Below are 16,029 nucleotides of genomic sequence, written 5' to 3' on the forward strand. Positions count from 1 at the left end.
TCATTGTTACATCGCACCCTGACTGGCTCATCTCCTCCCCGAGACCCCTCTGCAAGGGGATCTCCAGTGGCTTACTGATGGGCTTTGGATCTCCACTCTGCACTCCCCCCATCGTTCACGATGGCACTCTTTATAGAAGCAGGCCGCCAGGCCTCTCTTCCGAGGCACGCCTGCGGGGGTTTGAGCTGCCAGCCTTTAGGTTCATAAGTGAGCCTGTAACTGTCTGTGGCCCTGAGGGAACAGAGTAAAACATAGCAAATTTAAGCTGAGTCATGTTTTAACAAAGGGGGCAACGCAAAAAACTTAAAAAGGAGGAAGGGGCGCACAGAGGCCAAAAAGAATTGCAAGGCACGTTGTTGACGTTTCTCCCCGGAGCACAAGTTTGAAGACACCATCGGTCAGAGCACATCGCGCAGAGTGCAGTTCAGCAAGCCCTGTCAGGAGGGGGTGGGGGGAATGCTCCTGCTCTTTGACCCAGTCTTTCCATTTCTGGGAATTATCCCAAGGAAACGGATTCAAAATTAAAAAAAATTTTTTTAAAAAGGTACCTGAGCAGAAGATGATCCCGGTCCCATTATTTACACTAGCAGAAACCCGGAACCCAGCAAAGTGCTCAATGACTGGGGAAATGCGGTGGTCAGTTCCAGCGCAGGGCCTGGGCGGGACATCATACGACAAATACAAGGACTGCATGTTAGACTGGAGGAAGACATGGAGACATTCTACTAAGGCTCAGTGAGAGGGGGTTAAAAAAATAAAATTCCTCCCAAGTACCAGGCACTGCCCCCGTACATCTTCCCTGTCTCGGGACCCCTCCCAAGAGCCTCCGATAAACCTGTTTCATTCCCTGTTCACTCACAAGCTAAGCTGCTGCTTAAAAGCGCCGAGGTGGCAGGGCACTCGGCAGTGCCTCGGAAGAAACGCCTGGGGATCTCCTTCTGAAAGATCAGCCACCGCAAACCTTACGGGACACGGTTCTGCTCTGGCACGCGTGGGTCACCACACGTCAGAATCAACTCAACAGCTAACAAGGAAACCAGGGTCATCCAATTTGCAAAACAAAGAGAGTTAGGATTTGAATGTGTGTCCTCCTCAGCCCAAAGCCCATGCACACTCGGAAGTCCTTCCCAGACACGTGCATGCCCCGACTGAGATGGGCACTCAGTCCTTTCCTGTAATGGCTTCATGACTGTGTTTGAGAGGCCCGGGCCAGAGACCTGGAACTACTAGCCAAAAAATGGCATCGCTCCTTAGAAACAGACGGTAAAAACACAAAGCAAAACCCAAACACCAACAAAAAGCAAACCACCTCTGGGAGAGCTCAGGAACCGTGGAGAAAAGAAACCAGACAGTGGTCACCAAGATCAGGCTTTGCTGAAAGCACCAGGTGCACATCCATCCACTGGAATAGGGTCTGGGGTCTTAGAGACTTAGATTCAACAAGCAGCCAGCTAACTGCAGCGTCAACTAAGTCCACACGGAAGAAGCACACCAGCCTGTGTAATCCAAAGATGATGATAACAAAATCCAAATATGATAAAGGGCAAAGTATCAGAGCTTACACTGTGAACACCCAATTTGTAGACGGCTACAGAGGACAGTGGGAGCCCAAAATCGATCTGCAGAGTCTCTCGTCCGATGTAACCCTCTGGCAGATGCCCGCTAATCAGAGGCAAGGGACTCAAACAGCTTGGTACCAGACAGAGGTGATTGTAAACTTGATTATGGTGGCTCGAACCATGGCATAATACGATAGTTGGTCCGCTGACCTCTCTCTTGACCCAACTTGCTCTAGAGTCAATCTTTCTCAGTGGTTCCAGGACAGAAATTTCTTCTCTGGCTTTTAAAATATTGCTGGTGGCCTTTTCTTTCTTACGCTTTAGTTTCATATCATTACGACTGCTTTCTTCTTTCTGCTTCATTTTGGTTTGGTTTTGTGTTGTTTCTGTTAGGTCTCCCAGTTTAAAAAGCACAGAAGCAATGGCTGCATAGAGACAATAACTACGCAATGGTTTCTTGGGAACAGGGAATGGGGCAGGGGAGAAGGGGAAGGGGAATTGGGGAGCAAGCAAGGCATGCAGGAGGGGGAGGGAGCTGTAGAGCTGATTGTGATGCGATAGACACAAGTCTTTTGAAAGCGCTTGAACTATGGAAGTGCATGATGTGCGAATGTCATATCAAGAACACTACTTAAGAAAGAAACCCAACTTGACTGAGGGTCACCGTGGGTGAAGAAGGAAGAGTTTTTGGTTTGCTTAAGGGGCACTGAGTTCCTTTTAATGGCGGTGGAACAATTTGTAGAGGGACATCAGTCATGGTTGTACAGCATGAAGTGTCTAATTAATGGCACTGAATGATACATGTAGAAGTTGTGGAACTGGAGAAGGTTTCGGTGTGCATAGTTTTGCCGGAATTGAAAAAGAAAGTACATGAATAACAATGAGTACAAGGAAGAAAAAAATGTTCTGAAACTGATTGTACCAAAGATTGTACAACTCTTTTTGGCTGTGACGGAACTATTGAGTTGGATGATATGTGGATGAAGAGCCAATAAAATTGTTTTTAAAAACATTCAGGCCTTGGGAAGGGTTGGAAAGAACCACAAGATAAGAAACATACGTGATCCCAATTCTACCACACAAATCCAGCTGGACCAGAGGACGTGCACTGGTACAGATAGGAACTGGGACAACAGGGAATCCAGGGCGGATGATGCCTTCAGGACCAGTGGTGAGAGTGGTGATACCGGGAGGGTGGAGGAAGGTAGAGTGAAAAGGGGGAACCGATTACAAGGATCTACATATAACCTCCTCCCTGGGGGATGGACAACAGAAAAGTGGGTGAAGGGAGACGTTGGACAGTATTAAGATATGACAAAATAATCATAATTTATAAATTATCAAGGGTTCATGAGGGAGGTGGGACCGAGGAGGGAGGGGGAAATGAGGAGCTGATACCAAGGGCTCAAGTAGAAAGCAAATGTTTTGAGAATGATGATGGCAAGAAATGTACAAATGTGCTTGACACCATGGATGGATGTACAGATTGTGATAAGAGTTGTATGAGCCCCCAATGAAATGATTTAACGATTGGGAAAAAAAAGAAACATACAAGACAAGGAAGCCCCTCGGTGAGTGTGGGTGGAGGTGGAGAAGGGGCTCTGCCTGAACCCGTGCACTCGCTTCCCCGGGGGCCACGCGAGGAGCTGCCTGAAAGACCCTCTTCCCACAGATGCGGACAGGGCACTGGGCAAGCAGATGCTGGAGCCTGGAGAACAGCGGGCCGGAAATCGGGGCACAGCACATTATGACTGCTGGGTCTGGTGGTGCCTCCTCCATGAGCGTCCCCGCTCAGCTTCCTGGGAGCTGCAGGAATAAGGAAGGGGATCCTTCGTTCCTTAACGTCGTCACATCGTAGACCAGCTTTCCGTGCAGCGGGAGATCCGGCTTAGATAGCGAGAGTCCCTGCAAGGTAGGGCAGCCAGAGCCTGAGCCAGAGCAGGCTGGCGGTGTGGGAATGAAACCTTCACTGCGTGTCCTGCATGGAGGCTGGGGGCTGGACTGGAAGACCTCCCAGGGGACCCTCCTCTGGGTCACTCTGTGTCCCTGAGGTCAGCTGTTTAGGTGCCACCATTGTCAAAGCCAGGCTGACTCGGAGTGTCGAGGTGATGGGTGACCCTAGAGGGGCCGGAGCTCTTTAGTGCTGGAATTGGGGGGTCACTATGTGAGTGCAGACCAGGCTCTCGGCTTTTAGACATGTCCGAGCTTTTAGACATGATAATGCTTTAAAAATAAATAAACTCAGCCCCACGCATTCCTCCTAAGAACCAAAGGGGCTGGCAGCTCCCCTCTGGTTCTCAGAAAGAGGCCAGCAGATCCTTTAAAAAAAAAAAAAAGCCAGGGTCCTAGTAGGCTCCTCAGGTGGTGCCAAGCAGGTGAGGATGGTCCAAGTCACAGCTCTGCTGTCTCCACTGCTGATCCTCCCTGCGCCTCAGTGTCCTTATCTATGAAATAGGTGCCAGCAGCACCTCTCTCGCAACGTGGTGGGGAAGGGAAAATGCCACCGAGAGCCTCGAAACAGCGAGCCTGGCACAGAGTAAGCGCCCAGTAAATGTCAGCTGTTATGACACACGCATTCTGGCAACACGTCTAGATATTCGTTTTGGAAACCACACGTCCACTGGAGTCCGTTATCTGGGGAACATGAGAGGACGTGGGGCTGGCGAGTGCTCTCTGACAGGCAAGCAGTGGCGTGGGAAGCCACAGGCGGCCTGGTGGCCTTGGGAGTAGCCTGGCCCAGCCGGCCTCGGGCCCAGGCAACCGGGGCCTCTGCTGATGGAGAGGCCGGCGTGAGCTCCTCCTTGCAAAGAACCACCACCAGAAACAGGAAGCTGCTTCCTTTCCTTTCCATTCTGAGCCAGCATTTCCTTTTTTGTTTTAAAAAGCATTCCTTGTCTGCGGGCCAGCCCTTCCCCTCTCCTCGACAGCCCGGACTCAGACACACCACAGCCATCTGCGCTTCTCCTGGACTGCTTTCTGCACCCCCTCACCCGGGGGGGGGGGGGGGGTCATGAGGGTCCTGGTAGATGCCCAGTGCAGCATGCATGCCCTTGGTACCTGGGGCTGGAGGCATATCGACAGGAGGCCAGGTCTTGGGGGCAAGCAGACCTCTCTGTGTGCACGAGGTTCCATAGAAGCCTTAGAAAGGATGGCCATAGCATGTCTGTAGGTGCTAGTGCAGTGCCCATGGCCCACTGTCTCCCAGCAAACACCTCCCGCAGACAAAAGGCCCAGGCAGGGTAGGGCCATCGGTGGTAGCCTCTCCTTGACCAGCCTGGTTTTAACTAGGACTTCAAGGGGTCCTCAGTTCCCCAACCGCATAAAACACAAAGAGCAGTCACTGAAGCAAAGCCTACAATTCCGCGCCTTCGGCGTCACTCAGGGTCCATGCCAAAGAACCAGGCCGATGGTCGGGGAGTTGATTCTGACGCACAGCAACCGTACAGGACAGGGCAGAACTGGGGTGCTGAGGTCGTGGATCTTTACAGGTGCAGACTGGCCTCCCCTTTCTCCCGGAGATTCGACTGCTGGTCTGCAGTTAGCAGCCCAATGTGTAAGCTACCACACCAGCAGGTTCTTGGCAGTGACAGTACCTAGATTGTCAGAAAGCCGCCATCCATCAAATCTGTGGATGCTTGTCTTTTTGGTTTTTTTAGATCATTTTATTGGGAGCTCTTACAACTTTTGCTACAATCCATACATCAATTGTATCCGACATATTAGTATCTGTATCCCATCATTCTTTTCTAGACATTTACTTTCCATTGAGCCCTTGGGATCGGCTCCTCTTTTTTTTTACCCCTCACTCCTCCCCCTACCAACCCTTGATTGATTATAGACTGTTAATTATTTTCAAATCTCTCACCGACCGCTGTCCCTCTTCCCCTCTGGTCTCTGTTGTTCTTCCCCCTGAATGGGGGGTGTGGTTATGTGCCATTCATTGCGACGGGTGCCCCCTTCCCCCCCACCCATTCCCCCCTTTCCCTCTGCCCCTTTGGTATCACTAGTCCCATTCCTGTTCCTGGGTGGCAGGTGTCATGCGTTTTATCTCTTGCCTGTACATGCTCCATCTAGTCCAGAGTGGGAAGCAGCACTGGGGTCATGATAGCGGGGGTGTGGGGGGGTGAGGGCTGAGGAGGCCTCAAAGGATCAGAAGTAGATTGCATGATCCATTCGTGCTCTACTGCACCCTGATTGATTCATCCCCTCCCTGCGACCCCTCTGTAGGGGGATGGTCCCTGATGCCTGTCCTGACCCATTCAGGAACGTGTCCGTGCCTTTAAGGAGCCCTGTGGCACTGTGGGCTAGGCACTGGGCTGCTAACCTGGAGGTCAGCGGTGCTGAGGAAGAAAGGTGAGGCCACCTGCCCCCACGAAGATTTACCGTCTCAGAAACCCTACCTCGTGTCTCCACGAATCAGCATCGACCCGATGACAGGTTTGGGCTCCAAGGAGGTGTCTCCCCAGCTAAGCAAGTTGGGTGGGGAGAAAGGCCCCCTGAACAAATAAGCTGGAAACCCTGACTGCAAGCCTGCTTGGAGCCTTTGCTGAGCCGGCCCTCATCCTGGGGTTCCCCTGGAAGCTACTGGCACATTCAGTGCCAAGGAGAAAGACTGCAGGAAGCCCCCTCAAGGTACCCGGTCTGGGGTCCTAAAGGGTGGTAACTCTCAAGTCATGTTTGAGCGTTCCTATAACTTTAGCAAAACCCCATTGGCATCGCAAGTGAATTCGGTCGCGTTCCACCAGAGCAGAATAAACCCTGAATTAACCAGTCAGGAACCCCAGACCTCCAGGTGCCAGGCCTCGGAAAGCCCCAGCCCTCTTCCAGCCAATATGCAGAAAGCAAAACCCCCAGGATCCACAGGCGGCTGGGCTAAGTCCGCTTTTCCTGCTCCATGAAAAGCACCCTTCCTGATTACAGCCTGTCTTGTCGCATACAGCAGTCTGCTTGCTCCCCACTCGGCCCTGCCCCGCCCCGCTGAGTTTGAAACACAGACCAGGATTTCAGAGTCTCATAGAATCCGGTCTATCTGGATGGAGGCAAGGAAGCTAGGTAAACATGCAAAAATATGGGCCTGAGATCCTCTTTAAACTTCAACCAAATTACCCCTGAAATCTTCTCAAAACCAAATAGTAGTTTAGCTTAACTCGTATAGAACGTGCCTGCCTTGGTCACAGTGCTGGTTTAACATCTAGCTGTGTGGGATCCGACTGAGAACCCAACTCAACACCCACTCCCACTCATAGCACCCCTGGGGCAGAAGAGAACTGGCCCTGAGGAGGGCCAGGGCTGTAAATCTTACAGGAGCAGAAAGCCCCAACATGCTCCCAACGTGCGGCTGGTGCGTTCAAACTGCTGCACATTCAAAGGAGCAGTCGAACACATAGTCCACAACAACACCAGGGCCCCTAAATTGACAACAGCAACTTGACAGATTTAAGAGGAGCCTTAGTAGTGACGCAGCCCAATGCTAACTGCAAAGTCAGCAGTTCAAAACCACCAGCCACTCCAGGGCACAGAGATGAGGTTTTTGGCTCATGTAGAGTTACTGTGTCAGAAACCCACAGGGGCAGTCTACTGGGTCCTACAGGCTATGCGTCAGACTTGACTGCGTGGCAGGGAGTGGGGGGGGGGGGGTTGTTATTGTTGTATAGTAAACAGTGGGTTTGTGTTAATGAGGATGGGCATGGCCGCACACTTTAAAGAATGGCACCAGTGCCACTGAATTGCACCATGTGAAACTGTTGGGTTTGTGCAGGTTTTGCTGTGTACATTCTCAACAGCAACCAAGTGCACAAATAAATCACTTAGAAGCAGGGAGGGCTACCCACAGGACACCACTAACTGCTCCCCGAAAATCTTGCCACTCCCCAGGGCCCCTCAGACTTTGGTAGAGAGCTAATGGAGGCAAACACATTTTGCTTTCTCCTGTAGGAAACTCCTGGAAGTTGGGGGTCCTACCATCATGGAGGATGGAGATGGAAAGTTGGTTCACTGTCCGGCAGGCCCGACCAGGCTCAAGGTGGGATAATGCCCCACGCTAGGCTGTGAGCAGCCAGGTCTGGTGCCCGCTCAGAGCGCCTCTCATGTCCGATCTGGGCTAGCTCTCGCTAGTAGGGATACTTGATGAGTCACTTCCCTGCTGGCCCACAGTTTCCTCACCTGCAAGACGAGCCGGCTGGCTGGAACTCCCAAGATCCTTTGCAGTTCTCTTACCTTAGAAATCCAGGCTCTACTACACCAACTGCCAAGCCAACACCCCCCCCCTCCCCGGGATTTGAGCCTGGTGACAGTCCAGAGAAGCACGTTTCACAAGCTTCACCATACGGCTGTACGCTGCCTTGACACAGAAGACCTGGAATCCAGCCTTCCCTCTGCTGTCTGGGAGCAAGGGGAGGGAGCCAGCTCCAAAACTCACTGTCATGAGTCAATGCCAACTCACGGCGACCTTGCAGGACAGGGTAGAACTGCCCCTGCGAGTTTCCGAGACTGTCACTCTTTACAAGAACAGAAAGCTTCATCTTTCTTCAGCAGACAAGCGAGAGATTTCAAAAGTGCTGGCCTTGTCGGTAGTAGTTCAATGTGTACCCACCTTGCTGCCAGGGCTCCCACGGCAACTGCAAAACTAGAACCCACACTCCATGAAGTGCGATGCAGAACCTCAAACACAAGCCACTGCAAAACTGGAACCCAGACGCCCTGGCACACAACCCAGAGCCTAAGCCATGGGGCCCGAGCCTGCCTCCCGTTGACACTCCTCAACCTCAGCGCAGATACAGATGTGCTGGCAAAGGGATCCCTCTAAAGCAGAGGGGGAGACCTTTATGCCGTCAAAGGCCACTTGGATATTTCTAACATCATTCTCGGGCCGTATATGACCAACTTAAAAATTAGCCTGCTATATGTGGTCAAACATTTAATTGACTCTCCCCTAATGTGATGGCCCTCGTGGTGTCGAGGTTACGCATTGTGCTGCTAACCACAAGGTCAGCAGTTCAAAACCGCCAGGCGACCCGAGGGAGAAAGACAGGGCTTTCTATGCCCATAAAGAGTTACAGTCATGGGACTCACAGGACAGTTCTACCTTGTCATATAGGGTCGCTATGACGCGATATGGCAGGTGACCTTGGTTTTGTGGTGTTGTTTTGTTTTTGAATGTGATGGCTGCATTGGCTTCTCTTTGGCGAGTTATTAGCACTGATGATTTTGCGGGTCTTATAAGGCCCATGGATCAGACATTTCCCACCCCTGGTTTAAAGGCTGCCATTTATAAGCCCTGGTGTTCCTGACTGGGAAGGAGGGAGGTGCATTATGCCCTAGAGATCTTAAAGAACAGGGCAGGTAGTTAATGTGCTCATTCATTTGACCCACCTCTAGGAAGACACTCTTCGCAGCAGGCTGACAAGGGCAAGGACTGGAATCATCCTGCATGGCCAGCAGGGGTGGGGCTGGTTAGATGAATTTGATATGACCACAGAGCACAGCCGCTGGTGCCGATGGGTATGTTAGCTGGGCTGATGCACAAAGCAGATAGCTGCACAGATAGGTCTGTTCCACAAAGACCTGCCCATATGCTACCTGCAGACGCTGGAGGAACACACAGAGGAATAGCTCCGAGAGTTATGCAAGGGGTCTGCAGAAAGTTCATGGGGAAATGGAATTTAAAGGTCATGGAATTTTCCTACAAACTTTTTGAAGACCCCTGGTTCATCGGTGTCCTTTTTGTAAAACAGGCACTCTGCACTACTGTGTTGAATTTGAAAACGTGTGAAATCAAAAGCCAAAAGGCAAACCCACTGCCATTCTGACTCACAGGAATGAACCCTATCCGGGGTTTCTGACGCTGTAAATCTTTAGCTGCGTCATGGTTTGGGGGGGGTGCTGGGCCGGACTTCAGGGAAACTGTCCTGCTCCCAGTTCAGAGGCGGCATGGCCCGGATTGGCCACCGGTCAGCAGCATCCACATGCCTCTGGTTATCCCCTGGCCACTCCTTAGTCAACACAACCATGATCCCCGAAGCCCCCACTATGGTTTCTCAAGGCAACACAAATCCTGGGCCAATATTCAGGTGTAACCATCTGCTAGCTCCGTCTCTCAGTCCCTCAGAGCTGCAATCCCCTGACCTGTACAACGGGGCAAGCAAGATGTACCCCCCCCCCACCCAAGAGCCGAGGGCAGGGCTCACCTGGAGCAGGTGAGCCGGAGTGTTTCTTGTTCCACATCCATCCTCTCTGCTCTAAGGTCACCTCCCTAACCTGAAAGACACCTTCGTCGCTTTCCTTTGAGCCTTTGGCCACAGCGGGCAGGCATGCACGTCTGGACCCGGGTGGGCTGGAATGCAGCTTTTCTAGATCCTGAGCCAACCCAGACCACTCAGGGAGAGGAACTGGCTCTGGAAGGTACCACCAAAAAAACCACTCACTGCCCCAAGTCGATTCCGACCCTGTGGGCAGGGGAGAACTAACTGCCTCTAGGGGGTTCCGAGACCATGACTGTTTATGGGAGTAAAGAGCCCATCTTGCTCCTGCGGAGGGGCTGGCAGTTTCAAACTAGTGACCTTGTGGTTAGCAGCCCACTCCGCCACCAGGGCTCCTAGGAGCTTACAAAGTGCTTAGAGACGCATTCCCCTCCCTGTCCCGGGGCAGCAGGACACCATAGTCTCCTCAGGCTCACCCTGGCCAGAGATGTGGTTGAGCTCCTCTCCAGCATTCCTCAGCCCTCGCCGGCTCCATTGTTTCTGACTCATGGCCGCCCTGAGCAGGTCAGAGGAGACCTGGGCTCCACAGGGCTGGCTGTGGTGGCTGATTTTCCCAGTGGACTGCCAGGACTACCTTTCTTCTAAGGTCCCTTTCGGTTTGCAGCCGAGCATCCCCCAAGGGGGCTCCTAGGGCAAGAGCAGGTCCCTCTCCAGGCACCCGTGTACGGGTGGCATGTTTTTCAGCAGAGAAAAGGCTGCCCAACAGTGGCTCAGCTTCGAGAGTAAAAGCAGGAGGCGGAGCAGAAGCAGGGACATGCCACACTGGTGGCAGCAGCTGGGTGGAGAAAGGCAAACCAAGTGTCTGTCTCAGCCGGGCCAAGGTTTGGTGACCCTGAGGGCACTTCCTAGGCAAGAGGTGGGAGGGGGAGGCTTCGCAGCCTTCAGCCATGCAAGGCCCCTCCCCTGAGTGCACCACACCCTGGACTTACTGCCAGCTCTCCCTTAAGGCTGACTGTGCCCCCCAACTAGGAGGGCACCCCCCTGCCTTCGAGGCCACTGCTGTCCCTAACTGCACAATGAATAGGTGAGCAAAAAAAAAAGGTGAGCACCTTTATCACTAAACCCAATTCAGCATAAACTCGATTCCCAATGGATCAAACGGATCCAGGCTTCCCCTTCCCACATGTCCCTCCCTGGTTACCAGCCTTCCTTCTTCGGCACTTGCTCCCTCACCCTCACCACCCGGAATTAGGTGAGAATACCTCCGGCCACCCAAGGCCAGATCATCATCCGCATAGCTCTGCTCTTCAAGCCAATCAGACCTGTCTGCCTCCAGCCTCCTCCCACCCACCTCCACCCTCGGGACTAAGTCTCCAGCCAAAAGGACTCTGTCCTGTTCCATCAGCCGCCAGGGCAGCTTTTCTGTCACCCGGCCACGAGAGCTGGTCCCTCACCAGCTGGGATGCTGTCCTTGCGACTGATGGCCTGGAGTCCGAGTCTCACGGTGCCCGTGGGTGAGCTGACCCTACTCCATCACAACCAGAGAGGATGCAGCGCAGACACGTCAGGCAAAGGCTGAGAGCGCTCTTGGCCTTGGGCCTCCACTGTCCTCAAGACTGCCCTCTCCCATCCCGGGGTGTTCTCACATCCAGGAGGCCCTGAAGGAAAGTTCCTAGGTGCAAGGTCCTCGAAGCATTGGGACTTAAGGAATATGCAGGATTGGGGTCTTTCTGTGCCAAAGTCAACCCAATCAGTGAGTAGGCAGGACTGACTGCACCGCGCCCCCTCTCTTCCCGAGGTGAGTTAGCAGGTGTGAGGAGCCCCTATTTGCCTGGCTATTTCACGAGGACAAAGAACACCTTAATTACTAGGGCTATTTTCAGAAGCCAGCCAGATACAACGGCCAAATCTAGTTCTTTGTCCCCTACCACCTCAGCATCATTGCCATGTTGGGGGTGGGGGTAGGGGTAGGGGGCGAGCCAGGGTAGGAGTTCAGTAAATAAGTCCATCGGAACTGCATGGAGGTCAGTGACTACAGGCCCACGCCTGCCTTCAGGGCTGATCTGGGAAGACACATGGTGACAACTCCCGCCACAGTAGGGGGAACAGGGAGATCTTGGGTCCTCCCGCCAAGAAGGCTCTGACCTTTAGCACTGCTGAGCTGAGTGAAGGGCAGGCATCTTGGACCTGACCTCCCCCAGGTGGCTCATAGATCCAAGGTAATATGTCAGGGAGGTGGCCTAAGTACAGAGACTCTACCTGCAGTAGACCCCCCTAGTGCTGCCCCCTCAGCATGGTCTTCAGAAGAGCCCTTCACTGCGGCAGCTTACTGAAGGGGGGATTTGGACTACCAACACACAAGGCAGGGAGACTCGGCATGGTAGAGCCTGTCTGCAGAAGGTACAAGTAGGTTGATCCCAATGAAAAACGTTAGAGCATCCACTAGACTGGCTGTTCCACGAAGCAACGTGCATGTGTATGCTCATGCTCACCGCTGCCTTGCTAGCCCCAGACACAGCGCCATCCCACAGAGGAAGAAGCAAGGAAGGAATGAACTAGCGTGGGGCCCCAGGCCCAGCGCTGAGATGTGTCAGGGGTCTCTCCTTGAGAGCATCTAAGGAAGGAGCACAGGTCCCGAGGAAGGGGCTCTGCTAGGAGGAAGTAGCCTCACATCTTCGTTCATAGCTAGATTCTGGCTCCGGGTTCTATGCCCCTCCATGCCCATTGGGTCAGTGGCTCTCCAGGAAACTTTAGAGACTGAGAAGGCTCCGGCATATTGCCTGGCAAATGTATTAAACTGTAGCCCCCTCCACCTTTTTCAAGCCAAGTCTGACTGCCCACCACACTGAGAAATGTCAGTACGGCCAGCCTGGAGACAAGCCAGGCACACCACCACTGCCGCCTCCTCCTTCCACTGCATACCACCACAACCTGAAATCTCAGGCCCCAGGTCACGCACATAGCTCCTGTGCTGTTTCTCCCCAATTGCGTAAGGAGAGTCCGAGGGGGCTGGGGTTCCTAAGTCGGGCATGCTTTCGTAAGACAAGCCCTCTGGCCAGACCCTCCTTCAAAAGCCAGGAATCCAGTGTTGCAAGCCATGTCTCTCGGGGATCTGGCCTGGTATGCGAGAGAAGCCGACAGAACAGGAAAGACAGTCCGAGTGGACGCGCTGCCTGGCCGGGCCCCACCCTGCTGGGGTGGCCTGCCTCTGCCCAGCGACTAGGATTGTTTCCTGGCCTGTGTCACCATGTCCAGGAAACAAGAGCCAGTCACAGATGCGCCGTCCCTGGCAGTGGCCTGGAGAGTGAATCCCATCTGAGCCTAGCTTGGGACATTTTAGAGGCAGAACCTTTAAGGCGAAAGAGCACAGGCTTACAGTGGTCGCACAGCCTGCCGGGCTGCAGCCGTCTCGTCCCCATTTTATAGACAGGGAGGCTGGAAGGACAAAAGTCATAGGAGTTCTGCAGACGCACACGACCAGAAGCCAGGCCCGATCTGAGAGGGTTGGGCTCTCTCCCTGGTACATTGCCCCTAATGTCAGGTTCTCTGAGGAATATTTCAGGAGCTCCAGTAAACCTGGAGGTTAGAGCCTTGGGTGTTCTTAAACGGGGTTGGAGCATAAATGATTCAAGCTAATCGAGTGTCCTGCACAAAATCATAGGCTTCAGAGAGGCAAGGGCCCTCAGGCTTGCCAGCCACCTTTAATCACAGGCAAGATGGCTGAGGCCAGGGAGGTGAAGCACCTAAACTTGTTTGTAGCAACCCCAGGAAATTAGTAATAAGGGTCTAAATTCCTATTCCCACCTCCTCACACACAACACCCCCCCCCAAAAAAAAAACAACAACAACTCAAGTCCTGCTTTTGCAAAGAAGTAGAGTAGGCAGAAAGGCTGGAGGTATGAGTGGGTGCCTGGGAAGAAAACCCTGGTGGTCTGCTTCCGAAAACGCAGCCCCTGCAAAATCAATGGCGCACAGTTCCCATCGGATGCACATGGGGTCACCATGAGTCAGAATTGACTTGCCAGCCACCCACAGAAGGAGCTGGAGAGGACTCGGCACTGGGGATGAGGGCCATTTCCACTGCAGACCCCCACCGGCCTCAGGATGTGTTCCCAGCTGCCAGAGAGCAACAACCAAATCAATGCCAGGAGCCCTGAAGGGAGGCCCCCGAAGAAGCCAGCTCAGAGGCCAAAATAGCTCCATGCTTCAGGGGGTCACAAAGCCACCCTCTCATCCAAAAAAAGCAAGGGCCTTTGGAAGTCAGGGGTGCCCGTTTCCAGAGAGCTAACAGCAAATAGCTCTCCTGGATCCCCTCTGGGAAGCGGGAGCACTTCAGAGCAGCGTGAGAAATGCCAGCCCAGAGAACAATCTCTCATCCCAGCAAACACAGGCTGCGGCAGGACCCCCTCCTCCCGGAACTAAGCCACACAAGGCCCCCTATTGTGTCCACTTGAAAACTGAACTTTGCCGGGCCAAAACTCTTGGCTGTGTTCAAGAAATCCATTTCTCTCCGCCACTTGAGAAACAGCAGCACACAGGCAGAAGAGAGGCGCGTGGTGGGGAGGGGGTGGGGGTGAGGGTGGGGTGTTCATTCATTTGTTAAGCAAAGTCTTGGTCGGCATTGTGACAGTAACTGTAATAAAAATACTAATAGCCAGCACAGAGTGAATGCTTCCTACGTCCCCCGTTTGGGAGTTTCTGAGAGCGGAAAAGTGAGGGAGAGAACCACCTTGGAGCATTTGGGGGACCAAACCGGGTTGTGGGCTTGTGGGGTGCAAAGAGGAGGGCGGGCCGTTCTTGTAATAATCATCGCCAATCGCTGGCTGGAGCGATGACAGCTGGCAGAGGCAATTAGCAATCCTGAGGGGAGGGTGGGGGGGAAACGAGAAAGATGAGCAGCTAATAAAACAAGACATCCGGAGACCTGCAGAAGGCCAGATGTGGCAACACAAGGTAGACAGTGACTGTAGGTAGCTATTAACCAGGTACCTGGAATCTCATGGCCTTCCAAGGAAGTCCCTGGACCAAAGCAAGTTGGGAAGGACACTAGTTTCCCTCCGTTGTGTCGTGGGGGGTGGGGGTGGAGGTGGAGATGCCCTCTAAAGACCCAACACCCCTTTGGGCTGGTTCAAAATCCTTTCACTACCACACTTCCCTAAAGCTATCATTTGAGAAAGGGCCCACTTTCTCATCTCATTTCTTCTCTCTGCATTTCATTTTCAGGCCGACTCCACCTTCGAGGGTGCATCTCTCCCACCCCCCCCAAAGGCTTCATTCCCCAGCATAATCCTTCCTAAGCCAAGATCCACTGCATGGGGGAGGCGGGAGGACGTGAGTGATTACATTTTGAGCAGGGGGACGCTGTGGCAACGCGAAAGGAAAGGGCCGCATGCCTGAAGAGCACAAAACGCCGTTTCAGCAAACACTTTTTAAAAAGCGGCAGACAAGAACCTGGAAGGGGGGAGCGGGGGAAGGAAGGGGCCGGACGGCGTCTGAGTGGCGAGGGGAAGGCCAAGGGCGGCGGACCTGAGCGCACACTTCACCGGGGCATCCCCCTGCCGCCGTGCCCCCCCCCCCACTTTCATTTCCATAGCTGTCACCCCGGCCCACGGCCGCTGGCCTGTCACACGGGAAAGGTCCCGCGTGTGACTCCATGAGAGCGAGTCGTGTGGTCTGGCAAGCTGGAAAGAGGTGGGGGTGGTGAAGGAGGGGGCGGGGGATATCCGTGGGCCGCCCACCCTGCCCACGGACTCCCGGAGCCCCTATCCCATTTCCACCACCACCCACCCCACCTCCAATGCGGCCCAGGACCAGGGTCTTCCAGCTGCCTCTCCAGCCAGCGTGGGGGAAGGAGCTTCAAAGTAGGGGCGGGGGTCGGGGGGGGCGGCCCGGGTTCAAGGATGCAAGAGAACTGGGACAGCGCGGGGAGGTGTTGGGTGCTGCTTCCCCAGGCGTGGACCCTCGTCCTTGCCGTCCTGCCCTCCGCCCGGTCTCTCGGGCGCCGCAGGCCCCCTTACCTCCAGGGTCCGGATCTCCTGCTGGGTGAGGTCATTGGACGCGGAGCATTTGGTGCGCAGCCCGCGCAGGCTGCTGATGGAGATGTCGATGAGCTTCTGGAGCTGCCCGCACTGCTGCAGCGCCCGGCTGGCCGCGGCCCCGGCGCCCCCATCCGCGTCCCCCGTTCCGCCATCCTCCTCCCCCATCGCAGCGCGCAGTGCCGCTCTATCCATGCCTCGGCATCGGGGCCGCGGAGTGGCCGAGGCGGGGGTCCC

The 16,029-nt window shown here is 54.0% G+C and overlaps 1 protein-coding gene across 8 annotated transcripts in view; it reads right to left on the minus strand.

Annotated features, from left to right (window-relative positions):
* KSR1 (kinase suppressor of ras 1) overlaps positions 1-16,014 on the minus strand; it is a 169,144-nt gene extending 153,130 nt beyond the window's left edge. For all 8 annotated transcript variants that reach the window (XM_045299634.1, XM_045299632.1, XM_045299633.1 and 5 more), the window contains exon 1: positions 15,775-16,014. In XM_045299634.1, coding sequence (XP_045155569.1) covers positions 15,775-15,987 — 213 coding nt within the window. In that variant the 5' untranslated portion in view covers positions 15,988-16,014. The remainder of the gene's footprint in view (positions 1-15,774) is intronic.
* Positions 16,015-16,029: the final 15 nt, after the last annotated feature.

This window comes from Echinops telfairi, unplaced genomic scaffold (assembly GCF_000313985.2).
Source record: "Echinops telfairi isolate 266 unplaced genomic scaffold, ASM31398v2 ScPeMD7_7458;HRSCAF=8496, whole genome shotgun sequence".
NCBI classification, from domain to species: Eukaryota; Metazoa; Chordata; class Mammalia; order Afrosoricida; family Tenrecidae; genus Echinops; species Echinops telfairi.